The 22,948-nt window shown below is 43.4% G+C and overlaps 2 protein-coding genes across 3 annotated transcripts in view; both read left to right on the forward strand.

The window, feature by feature from the left end:
- Window positions 1-22,948, forward strand: part of RIN2 (Ras and Rab interactor 2) — a 235,323-nt gene that overhangs the window by 74,639 nt on the left and 137,736 nt on the right. The gene's annotated exons all lie outside the window — the stretch shown is intronic.
- LOC309816449 (heterogeneous nuclear ribonucleoprotein K-like) lies at window positions 2,982-5,787 on the forward strand. Its single transcript, XM_082643948.1, has one exon. It carries the CDS (start codon window positions 3,163-3,165, stop codon window positions 4,555-4,557), a length of 1,395 nt encoding a protein of 464 aa, XP_082500074.1. The 5' UTR covers window positions 2,982-3,162; the 3' UTR covers window positions 4,558-5,787.

Genomic DNA, 22,948 nt, shown 5'->3' on the forward strand with positions numbered 1-22,948 from the left:
CTGAACATCTTTTCATGCGCTTATTGGCTGTTTATATATCTTCTTTGGAGAGATGTCTATTCAGATCCTTTCCCCATTTTTGCATTGGGTTAGTTCTCTATTGTTGTAAGAATAAAACAAGTTCTTTATAAATTCTGGGTACAAGTCCATTATCAGATATATAATTTGTATTGTAGCTTTGTAGTAAATTTTGAAACCGGGAAGTTTCAAATTCAAAGTTGAATCCTCCAACTGTGCTCTCTTCAAAATTATTTTGGCCATTCTGCAGTCTCTTTCACTTTAGGATCAGCTTGTCAATTTCTGAAAAAAAAGGTTTTGAAAGCAATCGTGTTGAATACGTAGATCAATTTGGAGAGCACGACCATCCTAATATCTTCCAATCCATGAACATGGAATGTCTTTCCATTTATTTATATCTTCCTTATGTCTCTCAATGATATTTTGTGGTTTTCACTGTTCGTCTTATACTTCTTTTGTTCAGTTTATTCCTAAGTATTTTATTCTTTCTGATGCTATTGCAACTTGAGTTGTTTTCTTAATTTCATTTTAATTGCTAGTGTATAGAAATACAATTAATTTCTGTTCACTGATCATCTGTCCTGCTAAACTTGTTTATTGGTTCTGATTTTTTTGTGTGTGGATTCCTTAGGATTTCCTGTATACAAGGTCATGTCATCTGTGAATAAAGATAATTTTACTTCTTCCTTCCTGATGTGTATGCTTTTTATTTATTTTTCTTGCCTGATTGCCCTGGCTACAACCTCCAGTACAATGTTGAATAAAAGTGGCAAAAGCAGACATCCTTGTCTTGTTCTTGATCTTAAGGGGAAAGCTTTTGGTCTTTCACCATTAAGTATGATAGCTGTGGATTTTTCATAGCTGCTCTTTATCAGGTTGAGGAAGTTCCCTTATAGTCTTAGTTTTTGAAGGGTTTCTTTTTATCATGGATTAGATTTTATCAATTGCTTTTTTCTGCATCTATTGAGATGATCATGTGTTTTTGTCCTTTATTTATATGGTATATGACTGATTTTTTTCAACTTTATTGAGGTATAATTGACAAATAAAATTGTAAGATATTTAAAGTGTACATCATGATTTGACATATGTATACATTGTGAAAAGATTCCTTCCATATACTTAATTAACACATCCATCACCTCACATTTCTTTTTTCCCCTTCCTTTGCGTGAGAACATTTAAATTCTACTCTCTTAGCAGATTTCAATCCTAGAATACAGTGATATTAACTATAGTCACCATGTTATATGTTAGTTCCTCAGACTTGATTCATCTTTTTTAAAAAATAAATTTATTTATTTATTTATTTTTATTTTTGGCCGTGTTGTGTCTTCATTGCTGTGTGCGGGCTTTCTCTAGTTGCAGTGAGTGGGGGCTACTCTTTGTTGCGGTGCATGGGCTTCTCATTGCCTTGGCTTCTCTTGTTGCGGGCTCTAGGCACGTGGGCTTCAGTAGTTGTGGCATGCGGGCTCAGTAGTTGTGGCTCGCAGGCTCTAGAGTGCAAGCTCAGTAGTTGTGGTGCATGGGCTTAGTTGTTCCACGGCATGTGGGATCTTCCCAGACCAGGGCTCAAACCCATGTCCCCTGCATTGGCAGGTGTGTTCTTAACCACTGTGCCACCAAGGAAGTCCCCCTGATTCATCTTGTAGCTGAAAATTTGTACCCTTTTGCCAACCGCTCCCTATTTCCTCCACCCACTAGCCTCTGGAAACTAATTTTCTACTCTCTGTTTCTATGAGTTTGAGTTTTTTAAAATCCCACATATAAGTGATACCATGCAGTATTTGTCATTCTCTGTCTGGCTTATTTCACATACCATAGTGCCCTTAAGGTGTTGTTGCAAACAACAGGATTCCTTTCCTTCTTGTGACTGAATAATATCTCCTTTATCAGTTCATCCATCAGTGGACACCTAGGTTGTGGTCATGTCCTGGCTATTGTGAATAATGCTGCAATGAACATGGGAGTGCAGATATTTCTTCAATATCCTGTTTTCATTTCCTTCAGTTACATGCCCCAAAATGGGATTGCTGGATCATACAGTAGTTCTATTTTTTTTTTAAGGAAACTTTATACTGTTTTCCATAGTGGCTACACCAATTACATTCCTATCAGCAATGTATAAGGGTTACCATTTCTCCACATCCTTGCCAATACTTGTACACTGATTGATTTTATATGTTGAATTAACCTTGCATTCTGGAGATAAATCCCAGTTGGTCATGATGTTTAAACCTTTGTATATGTTGCTGGATTTGGTTTGCTTGTATTTTGCTGAGAATCTTGCACCTATATTCACAATGTATATTGGATTATAGTTTTCTTTTCTTGTGATGACTTTGTCTGGTTTGGGTATCATGTAATATGACCTTATGGAATGAGTTAGGTAGTGTTTCCTCCTCTTCTGTATTTTGGAAGAGTTTGTGAAGTATTGGTATTAATTTTTTAACAATTAGTGGGATTCATGAGTGAAGTCATCTAGTCCTGGGCTTTTCATTGTGGGAATTTTTTTTTTTTGTCTTTTTAAAACCAATTCTACCTCTTCATTTTAGGTCTATTCAGATTTTCTATCTCTTTTGAGTCAGTTTCAGTAGTTTGTGTCTTTCTAGGAATTTGTCCTTTCATCTAGGTTATTTAATTTGTTGGCATATAGTTGTTCATAGTATTCTCCTATAATTCTTTTTATTCTTTTTAATAATGTAAAGTAGATAGTAATGTCTTCTCTTTCATTCCTGATGTTAGTAATTTGAGGCTTCTTTCCTTTTTCTAATTCAGTCTACTTAAACGTTTATCAATTTTGTTTATGTTTTAAAGAAACAACTTTCTCAACTTTTCTATTCTTCAATTTATTTATTTCCACTCTGATCTTTATTATTTCCTTTCTTCTGTCTGCTTTGGATTTAATTTGCTATTTTAAAAAATGTCCTGGGCGGGGTAGGAGAGCGCGGGGAGGGAGGTGGGGGCCTACGCTCGTTCTCTGTCTAGCTGTGACCAGCTGAGGCGGAGCGGCCGCATAGGGACGGTAGCCTTGCCTGGCTACTGCAGCACTAGGGTGTCAGTTGGTCCCGCCCAGAACACTTCAGTTCTGCCCTGCAAGGATATATTTAATAACTGATTGGTGTGTCCCTTTAATACAAGAAAATGGAAACTGAACAGCCAGAGGAAGCCTCTCCCAACACCGAAACCAATGGCGAATTTGGTAAACGCCCTGCTGAAGATATGGAAGAGGAACAAGCTTTTAAAAGATCTAGAAACACTGATGAGATGGTTGAATTACGCATTCTGCTTCAGAGCAAGAATGCTGGGGCAGTGATTGGAAAAGGAGGCAAGAATATTAAGGCTCTCCGTACAGATTACAATGCCAGTGTTTCAGTCCCAGACAGCAGTGGCCCCGAGCGCATATTGAGTATCAGTGCTGATATTGAAACAATTGGAGAAATTCTGAAGAAAATCATCCCTACCTTGGAAGAGGGCCTGCAGTTGCCATCACCCACTGCAACCAGCCAGCTCCTGCTCGAATCTGATGCTGTGGAATGCTTAAATTACCAACACTATAAAGGAAGCGACTTTGACTGCGAGTTGAGACTGTTGATTCATCAGAGTCTGGCAGGAGGAATTATTGGGGTCAAAGGTGCTAAAATCAAAGAACTTCGAGAGAACACTCAGACAACAATCAAGCTTTTCCAGGAATGTTGTCCTCAATCCACTGACAGAGTCGTTCTTATTGGAGGAAAACCTGATAGGGTTGTAGAGTGCATAAAGATCATCCTTGATCTTATATCAGAGTCTCCCATTAAAGGACGTGCTCAGCCTTATGATCCCAATTTTTACGATGAAACCTATGATTATGGTGGTTTTACAATGATGTTTGATGATCGCCGTGGACGTCCTGTGGGATTTCCCATGCGGGGAAGAGGTGGTTTTGACAGAATGCCTCCTGGTCGGGGTGGGCGTCCTATGCCTCCATCCAGAAGAGATTATGATGATATGAGCCCTCGTCGAGGACCTCCTCCACCTCCTCCTGGACGAGGTGGCCGGGGTGGTAGCAGAGCTCGGAATCTTCCTCTTCCTCCACCACCACCACCTAGAGGGGGAGATCTAATGGTCTATGACAGAAGAGGAAGACCTGGAGACCGTTATGATGGCATGGTTGGTTTCAGTGCTGATGAAACCTGGGACTCTGCAATAGATACATGGAGCCCATCAGAGTGGCAGATGGCTTATGAACCACAGGGTGGCTCTGGATATGATTATTCCTATGCAGGGGGTCGTGGCTCATATGGTGATCTTGGTGGACCTATTATTACTACACAAGTAACTATTCCCAAAGATCTGGCTGGATCTATTATTGGCAAAGGTGGTCAGCGGATTAAACAAATCCGTCATGAGTCAGGAGCATCGATCAAAATTGATGAGCCTTTAGAAGGGTCCGAAGACCGGATCATTACCATTACAGGAACACAGGACCAGATACAGAATGCACAGTACTTGCTGCAGAACAGTGTGAAGCAGTATGCAGATGTTGAAGGATTCTAATGCAAGATATTTTTTCTTTTTTATAGTGTGAAGCAGTATTCTGGAAAGTTTTTCTAAGACTAGTGAAGAACTGAAGGAGTCCTGCATCTTTTTTTTTTTTATCTGCTTCTGTTTAAAAAGCCAACATTCCTCTGCTTCATAGGTGTTCTGCATTTGAGGTGTAGTGAAATCTTTGCTGTTCACCAGCTGTAATGTTTTAGTTCCTTACAAACGGGTGGGGGTGGGGGAGGGTGTGCAAAAACTAACATTGAAATTTTGAAACAGCAGCAGAGTGAGTGAATTTTAATTTTTGTTCATTGTTGGTGGTTTAAAAAAAATCCCCCCATGTAATTATTGTGAACACTTTACTTTGTGATCACTGTAACATTTGGGGGGGTGGGACAGGGAGGAAAAGTAACAATAGTCCATATGTCCCTGGCATCTATTCAGAGCAGTGTGCAGCATGTAATGCTCTTTTGTAAGAAACGTTTTATGATTTTTAAAATAAATTTAGTGAACCTATTTTTGGTGGTCATTTTTTTTTAAGACGGTCATTTTTCAAATGGCTGAATTCCCCCCAACCTGCCCCCAAACTAAACACTAAGTTTAATTTTCAGTCCTCTGTTGGATATAAATAAACACATCTCTTCTTGGACTTAGGCAAAATATCCTGACACATTCAGTTCTGGTGATTTCTTAAGTGATTTGAAAGTCCATTGCTTGGGAGGAAATTCCACCACACATTCATGCTTATAATAAGCTGGGGATTTTTGTTTGTTTTTTCAAATGCTTGCCCCTACTTTGCAACGATTTTCTGTTTGTAATTGTGAAGAACCAAGGTGGGGAGCAATACAACAGATGGAGTAGTTGGTATAAGTATATACCAGAAGCCTAATGGCAGCAAGTTTTATTAATCAGAATAATACTTGGTTATGGAAGTGACTGATGCTTAATAAATTCTGATTATTTTTTATTAGATAATTTCTCACCTATAGACTTAAACTGTCAGCTTGGTAGTGTCTATTAGTTAAACTTTGTAAAATATATATATATATTCTTGTTTTTCCATTGTATGCAAATTGAAAGAAAAAGATGTACCATTTCTCTGTTGTATGTTGGATTATGTAGGAAATGTTTGTGAACAATTCAAAAAAAGATGAAAAAAGTTCCTGTGGATGTTTTGTGTAGTATCTTGGCATTTGTATTGATAGTTAAAAGTTCACTTCCAAATAAAACTCCCAAAATGCTAGATTTGATGTGTGCCCAATTCGAACAAAGGTTGATTGACACCTGTAAAATTTGTTAAAACATTCCTCTTGTAAGGAAATACAATAATCTTAAATTAAAAAAAAAAAAAATGTCCTAAGGTGAAAGGTTATGTTATTGATTTGAAGTCTTAATGTCTTTTAAATATAACCATTTTACAGCTGTAAATTTCCCTCTAAGCACTACCTTAGCTGCATCCCATAAATTTTGGTATGTTGTGTTTTTGTTTTCATTCATCTCAAAGTATTTTCTAATTTCCTTTTTAATTTCTTCTTTGATCTGTTGGTTATTTGAGTGCATAGTTTAATTTCCACATACATGGAAATTTCCTAATTCTCCTGCAGTTGATTTCTAATTTCATCTATTGTTGTCAGAGAACATACTGTGTGTAATTTTAATCCTTTTGAATTTGTTGAGACTTGTTTTATGACCTAAGATATGATCTGTCTCAGAAAACATTCACATGTACTTAAGAAGCATGTGTATCCTGCTGCTGTTGGGTGGGACGTTCTATGGATATCTGTTAGGTCTTGTTGGTTCCTAGTGCCATTCAGTCTTCTATTTCCTTGCTCATTTTCTAATTCTTCTGTTCATTATTAAAAGTGGGCACTGAAGTCTGCAGCTATTTTTGTTGAATTTCTGTTTCTCCCTTCAATTTTGTAAGTTTTTGCTACATGTATTTGGAGGCTCTGTTGTTAGCTGGATTGATCCTGTTATCCTTATAAACGTTATTTGTGTAGTAACAATTTGTGTCTTAAAGTCCATTTTGTCTGATATTAGGATAGCCCCTCCAGCTCTCTTATGGGTACTGTTTGCATGGTATAACTTTTTCCATTCTTTTACTTTCAAGCTGTTTGTGTCTTTGAAGAGAAAGTGAATCTGTTACAGATAGGGTATCAGTCAGGGTTCTCCAGAGAAACAGAACCAATAAGATACAGAGGCAGAGACAGAGATACAAATATATGAAAAGATTTATTATAGGAAATTGACTCACAGTATTTTGGAGACTAAGAAGTCTCACAATCTGTAGTCTGTAAGCTGGGAAACCAGGAAAGCAAGTGGTTCAGTTCAGTCCAAGCTCAAAAGTCTGAGAATCAGAGGAACCAGTGACGTAAGCCCAAGTCCAAAGGCCCTATAATCAGGAGATTGGGGGGTGGGGGTGTAAGTACCAGTGTGAGTCTAAAGTCCCAAGAACTAGAAGCAACAATCTCTGAGGGCAGGAGAAGATGAATATCTTGACTCAAACAGAGAGAGCAAATTTGCCTTTCCTCCATCTTTTTGTTCTGTTCAAGCCTTTAGCAGATTGGATGGTGTTTATCCCCACTGGTGAAAGTGATCTTCTTTACTCAGTCTGCATATTCAAATGCTAATCTCTTCTGGAGACATCTATACAGACAGACCCAGAAATGGTATTTTACCAGCTCTCTGGGCATGCCTTAGCCCAGTCAAGTTACATACAAAATTAACCATCACAGAGAGCGTATAGTTGGATCATTGAAAATTTTTTTCTTCTGCCCATCTCTGCTTTATTGCTGTGTTTAGTCCATTTACATTTAATATAATTACTGGTAAGGTAGGGTTTACATCTGCCATTTTGCTATGTGTTTTCTATATGTCTTATGCCTTTTTGTTTCTCTATTCCTACACTGTTGACTTCTTTTATATTAAATAGAGACTTTTTAGTGTACCATTTTAGTTCCCTTGTTATGTTTCTTTTTTAGTTATTTTCTTAGTGTTTGCCCTGGGGATTACAATTAACATATTAATTTGTAACAATTAAGTTTGGACTAATACCAACTTAATTTAAATAATGTATAACAACTTTGGGACTTCCCTGGCGGTCCAGTGATTAGGATGCTGTGCTTCCACTGCAGAGAGTGTGGGTTTGATCCCTGACTGGGGAACTAAGATTCCACATGCCAAGTGGCACAGCCAAAAATAAATTATTTATATATATATATAACAGATTTGCTTCTGTATAGTTGTTTCCTCTCCTTTGTGCTAATATTGTCATAAAAAATATATCTTTATATACTGTAAGCCCACCAACACAGTTTTATAATTACAGTTTTATGCAATTGCCTTTTAAATCAGATAGAAGAAAAAAGATGTTTTGAGCAAAAATTAAGTAAATAAACAGTGCGGGGGGGAATGCATCCATGGGCAATTTAGCACTGGAAGGAGATGAAGATGGAGTGGGGGCCTTTGGGACAGTGGGTGGTTGCAAAGGGCAGGGAGTTTCACAGCACTTGGGTCAGATTGTCATTGAGGCCACTCCCTTCCCCGTGGGCATCACCCTGGAATCTGCTGCTGGCTGTTCCTTTCACGTCTCTTTCTTGTCTGGGGAAATCACAGTCCCAAATGTGGTAAGATCTAAACCAAAGGCCTGGTGGGTAAGTCTATTGAGGAAGTTTGGCATTGTTTGTGGCCACAGTGGACTGGATGACCTGGCAGATCTGGGCACACCCAGCTGCCAGCGCCTGTTTCTCTTGTGTGGGCTGTGGCTCTGGGTGTAGCTCTGACGCCAGGGATGCCACGCAATCCCATACACTGGACCCCTGGAGACCTCACCCAATCCTCTGCTAGTCCCTGTAACTCCTCCCAGTGGCCTGACAGCACAAGCTGCTCAGCTTGGCATGCCTCTGCGATCCTTTTTAATCTGTACATAGGTGGACCAACCTGTTTATTAAGAGCAGGAGTCCAGCAGGAACTGTGGGCTGAGGTTGTTTTCTCGGTGGGAAGGGCCCAAGTCCCATCCTGCGCTGGCCTGTGCTTGCCACCTCGTTGATGTGCCGTGCTGCTCGTTCTCACCCCAGGTCTGCTTTAACCTTGGCTTCATCACCACGCAGTCTCCACGGGAAGAACACAATAACCAGTGAGAAAAGCTCTGTGCACACAGGCCCTTCTGTGGGTCTGTAGCTGCCCAAATACTTATGAAGGAAATAAAACAAAGGCCAAGGTGGGGGAAGGCCTCCTTTCCATCGTGGTGAGAATGACTTGCCGTGTAGACGCTCAGAGCTTGCCTGCAGCTTTCAAGAGCTAATCCATTTTACCCTCCCAGCCACACTTTGCAGTAGGAACCATTGCCTACATTTTACAGATGAGGAAATGGAAACTCAGGGGAGGTTCAGTCACCCACCCAAAGTCACAAAACCAGTTCCACAATGGAGCCAGACATGTCTCCTGGCTCCTGGCCTAATGCTTTTCCTCTACCAGCGGCTGCTCAGCTACTCAGTCTGCTGTGTCATGAGCAGTGTTTGAGGAGAGAAAGCCCTGGTCCCTTTTCTCCTTCCAGCCTCCTCCTGGAGGCTCTAGTTCAGTCCTCGGCCCTGGCTGCTCCCCTAGGCTTTCTTCTCGTATCTCTGTTTCCCCGTCCCCCTGCCCCTCCCCACCTTTGGTGTGTTGCAGTCCGCAGGGTTTTCCCCTTTCCACCCATCCTCTGAATGAATCATGGATTATTACAGTGGGCATGTATTCTTTCTATAATCAAGGGAATAAAAACACTAAAAGCTAGTTGTTCAGTACTAGCAGTTTCAACCTCAAATTTCTTGAACAAAGGGACCAAAACTCATAGAGAACATGCCTGGTCCAAGGTTGCAACAGTGGAACCGGCCACATCCACATCTCATGGCTCCCGTCTCCATGGCTTTCCCCTGGCGCCACCCATCAGAAGAGAGTGGTCAGGCTTCTCAGCACTTACTTGGGCAGGAGTTTGCGATTTGGTGTTTGTTCCTCAGCAGGTGCCTGAGTTTCCCTTATGTGACTCGGAGCAGGCAATGTCTAGAGAGACACAAACTGAAACGAAGAGACAGCCCTGTTCTGTTTTGATTTTAGCATACAAACAGACATCATCATTTCCTCTCCACAGAGAGCCCTCCCCACAGTTTACAGAAATGTTTTATTTACTTCATTTTTGACCACGCTGCAAGGCATGTGGGATCTTAGTTCCCCAGCCAGGGAGGCAACGCATGCCCCCTGCAATGGAAGCACGGAGTCTTAACTACTGGACCACCAGGGAAGTCCCCAGGAATGTTTTGTAATTGTTGACACAGCGTATTCACAGGCCTCTCTCAAGGCTAAGTCTCCATGCCCCTGAGTCCAACCCAAAAATCCTTCTGATAATTAAGAAGGTGTCTTTACACGTCCAGTCACACCCTGAATTGCTGGGAGAGCATCTCTGTCCATGATGGGTAGCGAGTGACCAGCCTCAAATCCACACAGTCCTGGGGCCTGACCGAGCCTTTTCTGTGCACATTTTCCAAGGTCCTGTCCTGGGCATCTTCTCGTGCCTGGACTTGTCCAAAGCAATCGAGCAACAGATGGCTTTTCTTTCTAGGAACTCACAAGTTAAAAATCTTAAAATTTGGTCAAGGTATTTTGTTGAAAGGTAAGTCAGATTCAGGACTTACCATCATCTCCGACGTGGAGATTGTGCACCACTTTCTCCTTTCTTCTTTGGGTCCTCTCATTCCCTAAAAGATGTCTGTTCTTTTGGGCGCATTTGATCGAATGGGCTATATCCAGTCCCTCATACATAACACGTAAGGACTTTTTCAAAAGGACTTTATTATGACTGTTTGGCATCACTGCCTTGAACATGAGTTGGCCTTTGTTCTTTCAGCTCCACTGAAGCGAAGTGAATCTATAACTTAACCTAGAGTTGGGTGTAACCAGTGCAGCCTCATAGGGTGTGCCAGCTTACAGAATAAAAAGGCCACTGTTGAAATGATGACCTGACCCATAGAAGCAGAGCCTCCTCTTTGTCTTCTACAAGTGTTCATGTTCACTTTGGAAGATGATCCGATGGTACAGTGATGTTTCCTCATTGTAAAGGGGCTTATTGTGTGGTGAAAGGGACCTTTTCAAAGGTCAAAACCTTTGAGAGCCTCCCACAGTCGAAAATCAAGGGGAGGCTCTGGGCCCACCGTGGAGGTGCTCGGCTGGCCCCCTGTCCCTCCTCCGTGTGGGGTTCTGTCAGGGGCGTTGGTCGATTCTGCACTAAGGTCCCTGGAACGTCAGTGCTCCGTGGTGGAGAAGGGACCCGGGGAGAAGTAAGATGGGGGTAGGATAGCCCCAGGTGTTTGAGGAAGCTTTCTGGAGGGAGGTAGGGCTTGAGAAGCTCTTGATGGGTGAAGTTCAGATAGCAGAAAGGCGTGAGGGAGAGTGGATCACCAGATGGTCCAGGGCTGTTCAGGCACCTGACAGAGGTGATGGGGAATTTTTGTGAGGCTGCTGTGCTGCCCTAGGCCATTTTGATGATTGGTTCAGAAACTCTGCTGCCTGGAAGAGGAAGAGGAATGAGCGTGTCACTCGGCCACTTGTGTTCAGACCAGCCACGGCTGCCTGTGAGGAGGGGTGGGTGGGGGTCCCAGACAACAACCTCACACCCACCCCCATCAGCAAGGCAGCTCTGCCCTTTCCTGGTGAATTGAAGAAAGGAATTCTGGTAAATAAGTAATGTAGGAATTGGCCACTCCAGGCCTTACCCCATGCTAAATACAGGGAAACTGAGGCTCAGAGGGGTGAGGCTGCTCCTTTGTAGACTGTCCAGCTAGTCAAAGACAGATCCAGTCAGCCTTATGCTACCACACCCCACCAGCATGTCCAAAGCAAAATGGCAAGCCATATTGAAGAATAGTCACTTTCTTTGAGTTCTTTTGAGAGGAACTTCTGGTTAGAAGTAGAAAATTATTCTGACAAAGTAACTTTCAGCCCTCAAAATGTTTTCACGTAAAAGATGTTGACTTTATAAAGAACACATTTCATAGTTCTGTAAAACATGCAGTGCTGTGGCTCATGAACTATAACTTAATGCAGCATGACAAAGGTAAATAAATAAGATTCAGGGAACAAATAGCTGAAATGGGGATGCCAAAAGACAAAACTGTTTGTTTCCTGATTGTCAATCATATTTAAATCCTCGAGTGTGTCAAACTCCAAGGCCGTAATAATTTAAGAGAGAATAACTCTAAAAATGATGTCGGTGGAGTGTTTTTCCAGTTTGACCAGTGAGATTGATTGGAAAGAGTTTGTGATCGCAATTGTGTGCCCTTGGGAGCTGCCTATAGACACTATATCATCTCGGATAATTAAAGGATAAAAAAAAATCACTTGCCTCTGAATCTGGGACCAACTATTCTACCAATATATAAGCTAAAGGATCAAAGCCCCTCAAGACTGAAACCACTAGAATATAAACCTGATAAATAATAGTTTTTACTCCTGCTAAAATTTTCCCCATTGCCAATAAGATGTAACTGCATTGCTTTCAACGTTAGCCTGTCATTCTTCCAAAAAGTTATCTTGGTGTCTCAAAGTTATGTCTACTGAAGAGGTACAAACTCAGAAACAGGGAATCATGTAAACAGGTGCATGGCTGGTGTGTGATGACCCGGAAGGATGGGGACTGTGGCCCGCTAGAGAGCACACACGCCGTCTGTGGGCGAGAGGCACCTGCCGTTCCGTCCACCCAACCTGTGTTCTCAGCCCTTGTCATTTTTCGAAAGATGCCAGAAATTCATTGGTAAGTGGTATGTCTTAATTTTTAAATAGTGGCAGCTATTTAGTTTTGTTTGTTTGTTTCTGTAACACTAGGCAAACCAAAATTAAATTCGTGCTTTGCCCTGCAGTCAACATTCTTTTATTGCTAAATAGAATAATCACACGGCTGAATTGCCAAAGATACTCTGAAGGGATGCTCATCAAGTCCTCTTTTCCTTCTGTCCGTCTGACGCCTTTAGTGTTTGTTTATTTTAGCTTGTTTATGAGCATCGTTTCCCCCTGACAAGGTTTAAAGGGGTCTGATGCTCCCCATCAACTCATTCTGCCTTTTCCTGTAAAGCTGTGAGTATAAGCAGTTCTTTCACTTTTTTGTCCCAGGGATGTTACAAATAAAAGTTGTAAGATTTCTGAACGTGATTCTTCTATTCACATTTTTAAAGAATCAGGGAAGCTTATGCCGAATGGCACATGCAGTTGAAGAGGAGGAGCCCAGGCTGGCAGGGGGCTGAGCCGGGGGTGGAGGTGCTGGAGCTCCGGGTTCCGAGAGCCAGAGGGTGTTCCAGAACTGTGCTGTCCAACATAGTGGGCCCTGGCCACATAGGACTGTCCAGCACTTGAGTGTGACTACAGTGAATGGAGATGTGAAACACACAGGCTTTGGAACACAGTATAGAAGAGAGAGAAAATATCTCATTTTTTATATTGATTACATGCTGAAATGATATTTTAGATGTGTTGGGTAAATAGAGATTAATTTTACCTATTTATTTTTTACTTTTTTGTTTATTAAAGTATAGTTGATTTACAATATAGTTTCAAGTGTTCAGCAAAGTACACATATTCAGTATGTATATTCTGTATGTATATTCAGTTATACATATATTTTTTCCAGATTCTTTTCCATTATAGGTTTTTACAAGATATTGAATATACTTCCTTGTGCTATATAGTAAATCCTGTTTTTTATCTATTTTATATGTAGTCGTGTATATCTGTTAATCCCAAACTCCTAATGTATCCCTCCCTCACCCCTTCTCCTTTGGTAACTGTAAGTTTGTTTTCTATGTCTGTGAGTCTATTTCTATTTTGTAAAATAAGTTAGTGTGCTAATTTTTGAAAATACATCAGGCTCTTTATGTATAATTGGCATATTTGTGCATATGTACACTAAAGAGGGGTCTTAAAAAGAGCCAAAGATGTGTGTCTGCTCTTGTCAATCAGTGACCATCCTCTTCCCACTTTAAGAGTATTAAAAACAAGACAACAGGCCCCCAAATGAAGCCCAACATCACCAAACCGAGTTAATGACAGTTTCAGCTCTCCCGGAAATGGAATCTTAAACCAGTCAAGGAATCGCGTGATTAGCGCTAGTGAGGTCACTTACCTGATTGTCCCCTGCCATCCCCTAAAGGAAAGTGACCTTACAATAAACAACCCACTTTTTTACCTGGTTTAACTTCCTTGTTCCTGCTCCCTCTGCCTGGGGAAGTCTTTCATTTTGTACAGCTCCTCGGAGCCCCCTTGTACCTGCCAGATCGGGTGCTGCCCGACTTGAATCGATTTTTGCTCCAATAAACTCGTAAACGATTTGATATGCTTCAGTTTATCTTTTAACAAGAATGAAACCAGTTTTTTAGTGCTCCACCAGTGGTCAACCATTTAAATCATCCAGATCATTTGGCTTTTGCCCCAAGCATCTGTAACTCCTATCTTACTGTCCATCCCTTCTGTACAATGGTCACTACCTTTGGGAGTATCGTGCAGGGAGAAAAGTCAAGCTCCTGGCCACGTGGGGGAGTTTTAAGGGGACAGAATTCAGTGGATGTTAAAAGCTTAAGCTGGGGCCTCCCTGGTGGCGCAGTGGTTGAGAGTCCGCCTGCCGATGCAGGGGATGCGGGTTCGTGCCCCGGTCTGGGAGGATCCCATATGCCGCGGAGCGGCTGGGCCCGTGAGCCATGGCCGCTGAGCCTGCGCGTCCGGAGCCTGTCCTCCGCAATGGGAGAGGCCACAACAGTGAGAGGCCCGCATACCGCAAAAAGAAAAAAAAAAAAAAAAAAAAAAAAAAAAGCTTAAGCTGTATTAAAGCTGCATGTCCTTAAAACACCAGATTTTGCCAATTAAAAAAAAAATTCTGATTCCCTATGAGCTCATCTTGTCTGTAGAATGAATAAATGGTTTTAAGATTTTGTCAATGAAATATAAACAGTCAGAAAGGTATGACTTTTCCTTCTGGACCTCGATGCTCACCAACTCTCAGGGCACTTGTGGGTGCCTGCCCGCTGGGATCTACGGAGAGAGCATGGAAAACGGGCGAGGTCTGGGCAAGGGAACTCCGTCCACAGGCATCCCGGGACACAAGGAGCATCCTCCTACCCCAGATCTTTGCTTCTGCTCGGCATCGAAGTTGCAGGGAGAGGGGCCTCCAGAAGTGGAAACATTTTTAAATCAGTCTTTTAACTTTTCGCCTGTGGATCCAGCTGCATTGACACAAAGCCACGTTTGAGCCTGATGTCTCGGAAGCCTGGCACCACGGAGTGTTTTTCTACTGGGACCCATAATGGCTGCTTTTAAGAGTTCAGTTCTATCAGTGTGGTGCTTGAACCGGCCTTTCAGCTGACCTCCAAAAGGAAATCGTTTTAAAAGGAAGAATTTTAAGTCTGCCAAGAGTCATATAATGGCACAGCACAGAAAAAGCAAGGGTTGTGTGGTTTTTATATTAAAATACAAGTTTCTTAATGCCTCAAAACAGCAGCCTCCAGAAAATGTGAAGTTTCATCGATGAGGCTAGAAAAAACAGTTTTTTAAAGATCCAAGTTTTCCCTCTTTGTTCCTTGTGATTTATCAGAAAGGAACAAGTTCCTTCTTCCTGAATCTCCTCCTGCCTCTATTTTGAGTTTTATACAAGCGACTGTCGTCATGAAAGTAAATTTCAAAGTTCTCTGAAAGTGGCCGTGCTGTGGGCACAGCCTCCCCTGGGGAGCTTTGAGCCCGGCCCTGCGGAAAAATGTGCCCAGGGACAAAGGCCACTGACATTTGCTTAATCCCACATCATCATTGATTACTTTCCCCATAAACTAACATTAAGAGAACCCTCACTTGGTTTCATTTTCTGAGCAGGTCTTGTGTAGCTAACCCCATCCCCCAGCTCTCCTTTTGCCAGATGCAGAATCGAGTGAGGCCCCCGAGGACGAGGGGACTATTCACTGTCCCCGCACGTCCTTCTGGCTCAGGGAGGCTGTCATTTCTCCTAAGAGAGATGGTTTGTAAGGAGAAATGCTGTGCATCCTGTCATTGGTGTGGACTCTGGCTGGATTCCAGATGGGACACAGCACATGGATCAGTCAGTTCGCAAGTGATGTAGTCTATGGTTCTCACAGGCCTTTTGGCTACCGTGGTCATCTTACCTTCTGTTTGCAGCCGTCACAATCATAGGTGGGGCTGAAAGCACAGCACAGGCTACTAGGACGCTGGGTGTGGGGTACCCTGAATTCAGCAGAAATTCCACCTTCACTTTTCTCACCCGATGCTCGCTGCATATCCAGTTATGAGACCAACTTCTAAGGGAGTGTGTGTAGGGGTTAGAAATGGCCCCCAGAAGGGAGGCTGCCTAATGACCCTGCACTCTGACAGTGACCTCCAAGCCTGCTGGGAACTGGGGCATGGGGAGAGGACAGTGCAGCAAGGCAGCAGAGAGAAAGCCTTGAGGAGGACAAGATGGAGGTGGAGGAAGGAGTCCAGGTGGTGCAGAGGTGACACTGGAGGATCCAGTCCAAGGGGGAAGAAGGATTTTCAGTTTCTGGAGTCCCAGACAAGGTGAAGCTTGGAGACAGGGACAGTCAAAGGGGATTGGGAAAAGTTTGCAGCTCCGGGAGGCCTACCCAGCTGCCCGAGACCCAGAGGGACAGAGAGCCCTGGGCTCCCGAGAGCTCCAGGTGGGGTGACAGCGTGTTGATGGTGGCACTGTGGCAGCCAAAGTGAGACTGGCTGGGAAGGTGTATCAGTCAGCTGTCATCTCAATGGTGCTGCTTCACAAAGCGCCCCCAAACTCAGAGGCGTACAACCACAAGTGTTTCCTTCTCGCGGTCATGTCTGCAGGTTGGCTGGAGTTCATCTGGACGTGGCTCCCAGACCTGGGCTGGTTCAGGTGTGCACGTGCCTCTCAGCCTTCTGGGCTCTCTGGGATGTGTCTTTCTCGTGCGGTGACAGAGGTGCGTTAGGACACAAATCCCACTGCACAAGCAGTTTTAAGGCCAGTGCCCTCATCACTGCTTCTGTTGGCCAAAGCAGGTCATACAACCAAGCCCAGTGTCGAGGATGCAGGGAGATATGCTCCTCCTCTCTTGAGGGGAACTGCAAGGTCACGTGGCAAAGGGCATGGACCAAGGGAGGTGTGAAGAGTTGGAGGTGGGTAGCGTGATCAAGTTGATTTCTGCCAGCATGTCCAAGTGGTGGTCACGGCTCAGGTGGACTCCCACTAGCTAAACTCATGCAACTGTCCCATAAGCCAGGATGCCAGTGGATTGATTTACAATGAGAAACCGGAATATGCTGTGGATAGGTAATTCTTACCATCCACTCTGTGTATTCTTTTCTCCTAGGAAACCTACTGAGAGCACCTAATCATAATTCAAATTTTGCTTATGAACATGGAAACAGAGCAAGGGGCATGGTTGGATGATCTGAATGGCTTGAAGGATCCAGGTCTGGTTGCTGAAGGCTCCCACCTCCTCTACAGGAAAATATCCACCACAGGGGGACTGGGCAGGCCATCCCCATTTAGGTGGGGACCATGTCAACTTGTTGAACTACTCTTTTCTAACCTCAGATCATTCTGAATCTCCATTCTTTCTTTAGGTACAACTCAAGTATAGCTTTTTTTTTTTTTTTTTTTTTGCTGTACGCGGGCCTCTCACTGCTGTGGCCTCTCCCGTTGCGGAGCACAGGCTCCGGACACACAGGCTCCGCGGCCATGGCTCGCGGGCCCAGCCGCTCTGCGGCATGTGGGATCTTCCGGGATCGGGGCACGAACCCGCGTCCCCTGCATCGGCAGGCGGACTCTCAACCACTGCGCCACCAGGGAAGCCCTCAAGTATAGCTTTAGAGATACAAATGAAATGATTCTTCTCTGACCTCAGGCTGATCATCCTGTTGAGAATTAAGGCATATGCAAAATGCCCCAGCCACTCAAGTTATTGACTGTGACTTAGGACAAGGTGCTTTGTATTCATGTCTCTGAAATTGTGGGTGTCACATCTGGTGGCATGGTGCAGTCCCTGCTAGCCACATGGTCATGTGGTGGTTGTTCTCTCCTGTGTGTGTGCAGACTTGCTTGTTATTCTTGGGGACCTGACTGAACATCTGTAGCCTCAACGTTTCAGTCCACAGAGCATTTCAGGACCATTTGAGGAAGGAATAAGAACCTAGGTTGTCATCTGAAAACCTTCCATTGACCCCTTCTGTGAGATCAAGAAAATATCAGCATCATGGGACTTTTCTGGTGGCACAGTAGTTAAGAATCTGCCTGCCAATGCAGTGGACATGGGTTCGAGCCCAGGTCTGGGAAGATCCCACGTGCCGCGGAGCAACTAAGCCCGTGTGCCACAACTACTGAGCCTGTGCTCTGGAGCCCGCAAGCCACAACTACTGAGCCCACGTGCCACAACTACTGAAGCCCATGTGCCTAGAGCCCGTGCTCCACAACAAGAGAAGCCACCCCAATGAGAAGCCCGCACACCACAACGAAGAGTAGCCCCCACTCGTCGCAACTAGAGAAAGCCCGCGCGCAGCAATGAAGACCCAACGCAGCCAAAAATAAATAAATTAAAATTAATTAATTAATAATAAAAAAAGAAAGAAAATACAAGCATCAGATTGCACCATTGTCAGAGGCTGGGGAGACATTCCCAGAGACAAGAGTGGGGAGCACTCTTTTAAAAGGTCCTGCACAATGATGCTCTTGAAAGACAAGACTCTGTCTATGAAGGAGTTTCAAGACTATATTAATCAATTTATTTTGCTTATATTTTCCTTTCAATGTGTGCAGAAAAATTACATATGATAGCACTGTATGTCTAGATAAACCTTCTGGCTTTTGAGACCTCTTTCAGTAAGACTGAAGTAAATTCTAAGGGATTAGAAAGCATCATGTCATGGTTTAATGGGCAATGTTTAGCCTATACTGGGTGGTGTGTAGAATATGGGCCTTTTGCTGTCACTGGTGACTTAGCAGCTTTCAAATTTAGTATTTCTCCACTGAAGCATTCCAGTGATTGGTCACCAGAAATAGGGAACTCTACTCAATATTCTGTAATAACCTATATGGGAAAAGAATCTGAAAAAGAGTGAATATATGTATATGTATAACTGAACCACTTTGCTGTACACCTGAAACTAACACAACATTGTAAATCAATTATACTCCAATATAAAGTAAAAAATTAAATTAAAAAAAAAGAGATAGGCAATCTCAGTAAGAAAAAAAAGGTGGGCACATGGTATTTTCACATTTTGTATAGTGGCAAGAAATTTGATAGAGCTAGAATAAAAGATTCATAGTTGGGAGTGGTATTTAAAAAAATAAATGGATCTAGAACCCTGAGTGGAGTGATTCTAGACTCTGCAGCATGGCTAGTAAGGAAGAAACAGGAAGGGAGACTGCTTTTTGTATTGATGTTTAAGGCCTTTACTGGTGTATCTTAGCCTCTATCTGTCCTCATTATTTAAAAAATTATTTTGGGGCTTCCCTGGTGGTGCAGTGGTTGAGAGTCCCCCTGCCAATGCAGGGGACACGGGTTCATGCCCTGGTCCGGGAAGATCCCACATGCCGCGGAGCGGCTGGGCCCGTGAGCCATGGCTGCTGAGCCTGCGTGTCCGGAGCCTGTGCTCTGCAACGGGAGAGGCCACAACAGTGAGAGCCCTGCGTACCACCAAAAAAAAAAAATTATTTTTATTGAGACATGATTTTCATACAGTAAAAATAAAATCTTACATGTACAGGTCAGTAAACTTTTTGTATCATACGCCTGTAGCCACCACTCAGATCAAGGTATAGAACCTCTTCATCACCCCAGCTGGGTTTTGTCAACATTATTTCTGAATAAGAGTGGCCACTATTCTGATAGCTGTCACATAAAGTGACATAAAGTATATATACTTCTGTGATTACCTCCTTTTGCTCAATGTAATGTTTTTAAATTCATTCGTGTTGTGATATATATCAATAATTTTTTCCTTTTAATTCCTGGGTACTTATTCTTAGTATGAATATAACATCATTTTTGTATCCATTTGCCTGTTCATGGATATATAAGTTGTTTTTAGTTTGACCTGTTATGAATTAGGTTGTTATGGATATTCTTGTCTTTTTGTAGACACATACACTCATTTATCCTAGATGTATACCTAGATGTGGAACTCCTTGTTACAGAGTAAGCATAGATATTAGTAGATATTCTAGTTTTCCAGCGTGGTTGGACCAAATTTTACTCCCACCAGCAGTGAAAGAGAGTTCCAGCTGCTCTACGTCGTTGCCAACACTTGATGTGATCGGTATTTTAAATTTTATCAGCTGCTTACATGGATATATCTCATTGTGGTTTTAATTCTGATTTTCATGATGAGCAATAGCATTGAACACCTTTTCACGTGCTTTAGATTTGCATGTTCTCTTTAGTGTAGGGTACATTCAAGTCTTTTGCTCCTTTAAAAAATTTGTTTGCCTTTTTTCTTACTGGTTTTCAGGGTTTTAAAAAATATGTATTCTGGGTATAAGTTCTTTATATATTCACTTTATAATGATGTGTTTTGTTGAACAAAGTTTTTTAATTTTAATGAAGTCTATCCCTTTTTAATGGTTTGCCCCTTTTAAATGTTTTACTGATATGGTTCTTGCTTTTTACGTCCTATTAAAAAAATCTTCGCCCACCTGTCATTGAGGTGGTCAGTTAGAGATAATTTCTCTTGACAATTCAGTTGCATGCCAAAGTCAACATATTTTCTTGATTATGGAGGACAGAAGTCAGATCAGGCTACAACTGGGTGAGGCGGGAAGTATGCCAGAGGTTGTTAGGAAGATGAATTCAGCTGACTTGTAGAATTGAAGCAGAAAGAGGCCCAGCGCTGTTAGGTTTTGGTCCAAGGACTGAAAGGAAAAATGTATTCTAGAGGCTTTGTGGTTGGGTTACCAGACAATTGTCTGTATTGCTGTCTGGCCCATGTTGAATCTCTTAGAGTATTTTGAAAGGCTTGTCAAACTCCTTCATAAAGTCAAACACTTAGATGTTCACAGCCCCTGATCTATTGCTCAGAAACATTAAAAAGTCAAGAAATTCATGTTTTAGAGACATCATGCTCATTTCTACCAGCCATCATTTTTTTCCTAAGTGCTCAGAACCCACCCTCTTAACAATTCTTTCATAACCATATTCAGGAAATAAAATCTCCCCTTGAAATAACATCTACCCAACCCTCGCTCACTCCTGTCCTGTTCTCCATAAGTTTTCCTAAAAAAAATTCAATGTCAGTAGTTCCGTGATCTCATCTGCTTTCCTGCAGTCCAGGGAAAATGTTTGGGTCTGCTTTTCATAGTGAGACCCTGGCAGGACTGGGATGGAACTGCCCAGGCTTGGGCACAGAGCCAAGTGGAAGTTGGCGGGAGGCACAGGACATGTGGGGAGAAGGCAGGACCACTGTCAACTCCGTGTCCCAAAGTGGATTGAGCTCAGGTCCAAGCATCTGAGCTGAGACCCCAGAGCTGGGAGGGGGACTCCGGAGGCCATGGGGGCGGCAAGGCTTTCCTGGGAAGATAGTGGGAGGTCTCTCCATGCCAGGTGTTGGGAAGTAGAGCTATTGAATAATATCCTCCGAACTGAGAAGGAACTTTGAGAATGAAAAGTGGAGCGGACTACTCCATAAGGTGCAATTGTGAAGTTTGTTGTGGGGAACTTACATAGAGGCAGGAAGGATCGGGCAGACGGATCATCCAGAGGCCTTCGAAGCTGCCCTCTATGCGGCCGAAAGGGGGACAGCGGGATTAAGGGGGCCAAAGGTAAAAACAGAATCTGACTACCAAGTGAGAAGCACGTCCACACTGACTGCAACCGGGGGTTTTCCTCCACCCGGGGGTCTCATGACCCTTAACCATCTGTGTCAGCAAAAGGCACGCTTCCAGTTTTCATATCAGATGAAGGCAGGGGTGCACGTTGATAGGGAGCTCATCTGGCTTGGGTGCATTCCTCGTGAGGAGGCTGAAGCTCAGCCACAAGGAGAGGGGAGTGGGGGGACTGTGGGCCTAGGAGGGAGCTGGCAAACGGAGTCAGTGTGGTTCAGCTGCACACCAGGCCATCCCAGGAATTTCATCCTTAGAATGTTGGGACAACAGCAATGGAGCTGAGTGTCCTAGGGGACAGTAAGTTGGCAGGAACAAGATGGGGAGTAGCCACTCACCTTCCAGGAGGGTGAGCTGGCTGAGGCTACAGAGGTGCCCTTGGGCCTTCACCCTCAGGAACAGGATGGATGGATATGGTGCCATAGAAGGGGAGGGCTCTTGGTCCCAGCTCTACTGCTCATTAATTGTAGGACACTGGGCAAGATGGTACCTCCATCCCAAGACTGACAAGGAGGTCAAATAGAATAGTAAGTGTAAAACGCTGACTTTCCTATTTTCCTCCCATTTTTTTAGCCCTTCCTTCCTGTTGCTACACCCAACAGGAAGCTTCCAGGCCTTGTCTTTTCTGCCCACTTTCCACACTGGCTCCATTGAACAGTCACAATGTCTTGAAATAAAACCCGCCTTTGGCTCCCACGTAGATCCCTCTGTTCCATGACAATGGCTACCATGTTGTATTAGTCGGCGAGGGCTGCCATAGATGGAGTGGGTGGTTTAAACAACATGAATTAATTTCCTCACAGTTCTGGGGGCTGGATGTTCAAGATCAAGTTGCTGGTGGATCAGATTCCTCTGAGGCCTCTCTCCTTGGTGTGCAGACGGCCACCCTCTTGCTGCTTCTTCACATGCTTTCCTCTGTGTGTTTGCATCCCTGGTGTCTCTCCCTGTGTATCCTAATCTTCCCTTCTTACAAGGACACCAGTCATATTGCCGTGGGGCAGCCACCCTAACAGCCTCATTTTAACCCAGTTACCTCTGTAAAGGTCCTGTCCATAAATACAGTCACGTTCTGAGGTACTTGGGGTTAGGGCTTCAACATTTGGATTTTTGGGGTGTACTTCAGTCCATCACACGTGTACATGCTGACAACTCCCATGTTTCTACCTCCAGCACGTGTCCCCCCATCAAGAGACAGATCAGTGGATGGACCTACCTCCTGAACTTCCCTACTGACAGCTCAAACTCAGCAGTTCTCAAATTCATGAAGCCAAGACTGGGTTTTGAGATGGGGAGGTTCAAAAAATCCTACTGTTTTTATGTGTAAATCACAGAGATAGGGCTTCCCTGGTGGCGCAGTGGTTAAGAATCCGCCTGCCAATGCAGGGGACATGGGTTTGAGCCCTGGTCCAGGAAGATCCCACATGCCTCAGAGCAACTAAGCCCATGAGCCACAACTACTGAGCCTGTGCTCTAGAGCCTGCGAGCCACAACTACTGAAGCCTGTGTGCCTAGATCCCATGCTCCACAACGAGAAGCCAC

Source organism: Mesoplodon mirus (assembly GCF_964341445.2).
Source record: "Mesoplodon mirus genome assembly, chromosome: 15".
Classification (NCBI taxonomy): domain Eukaryota; kingdom Metazoa; phylum Chordata; class Mammalia; order Artiodactyla; family Ziphiidae; genus Mesoplodon; species Mesoplodon mirus.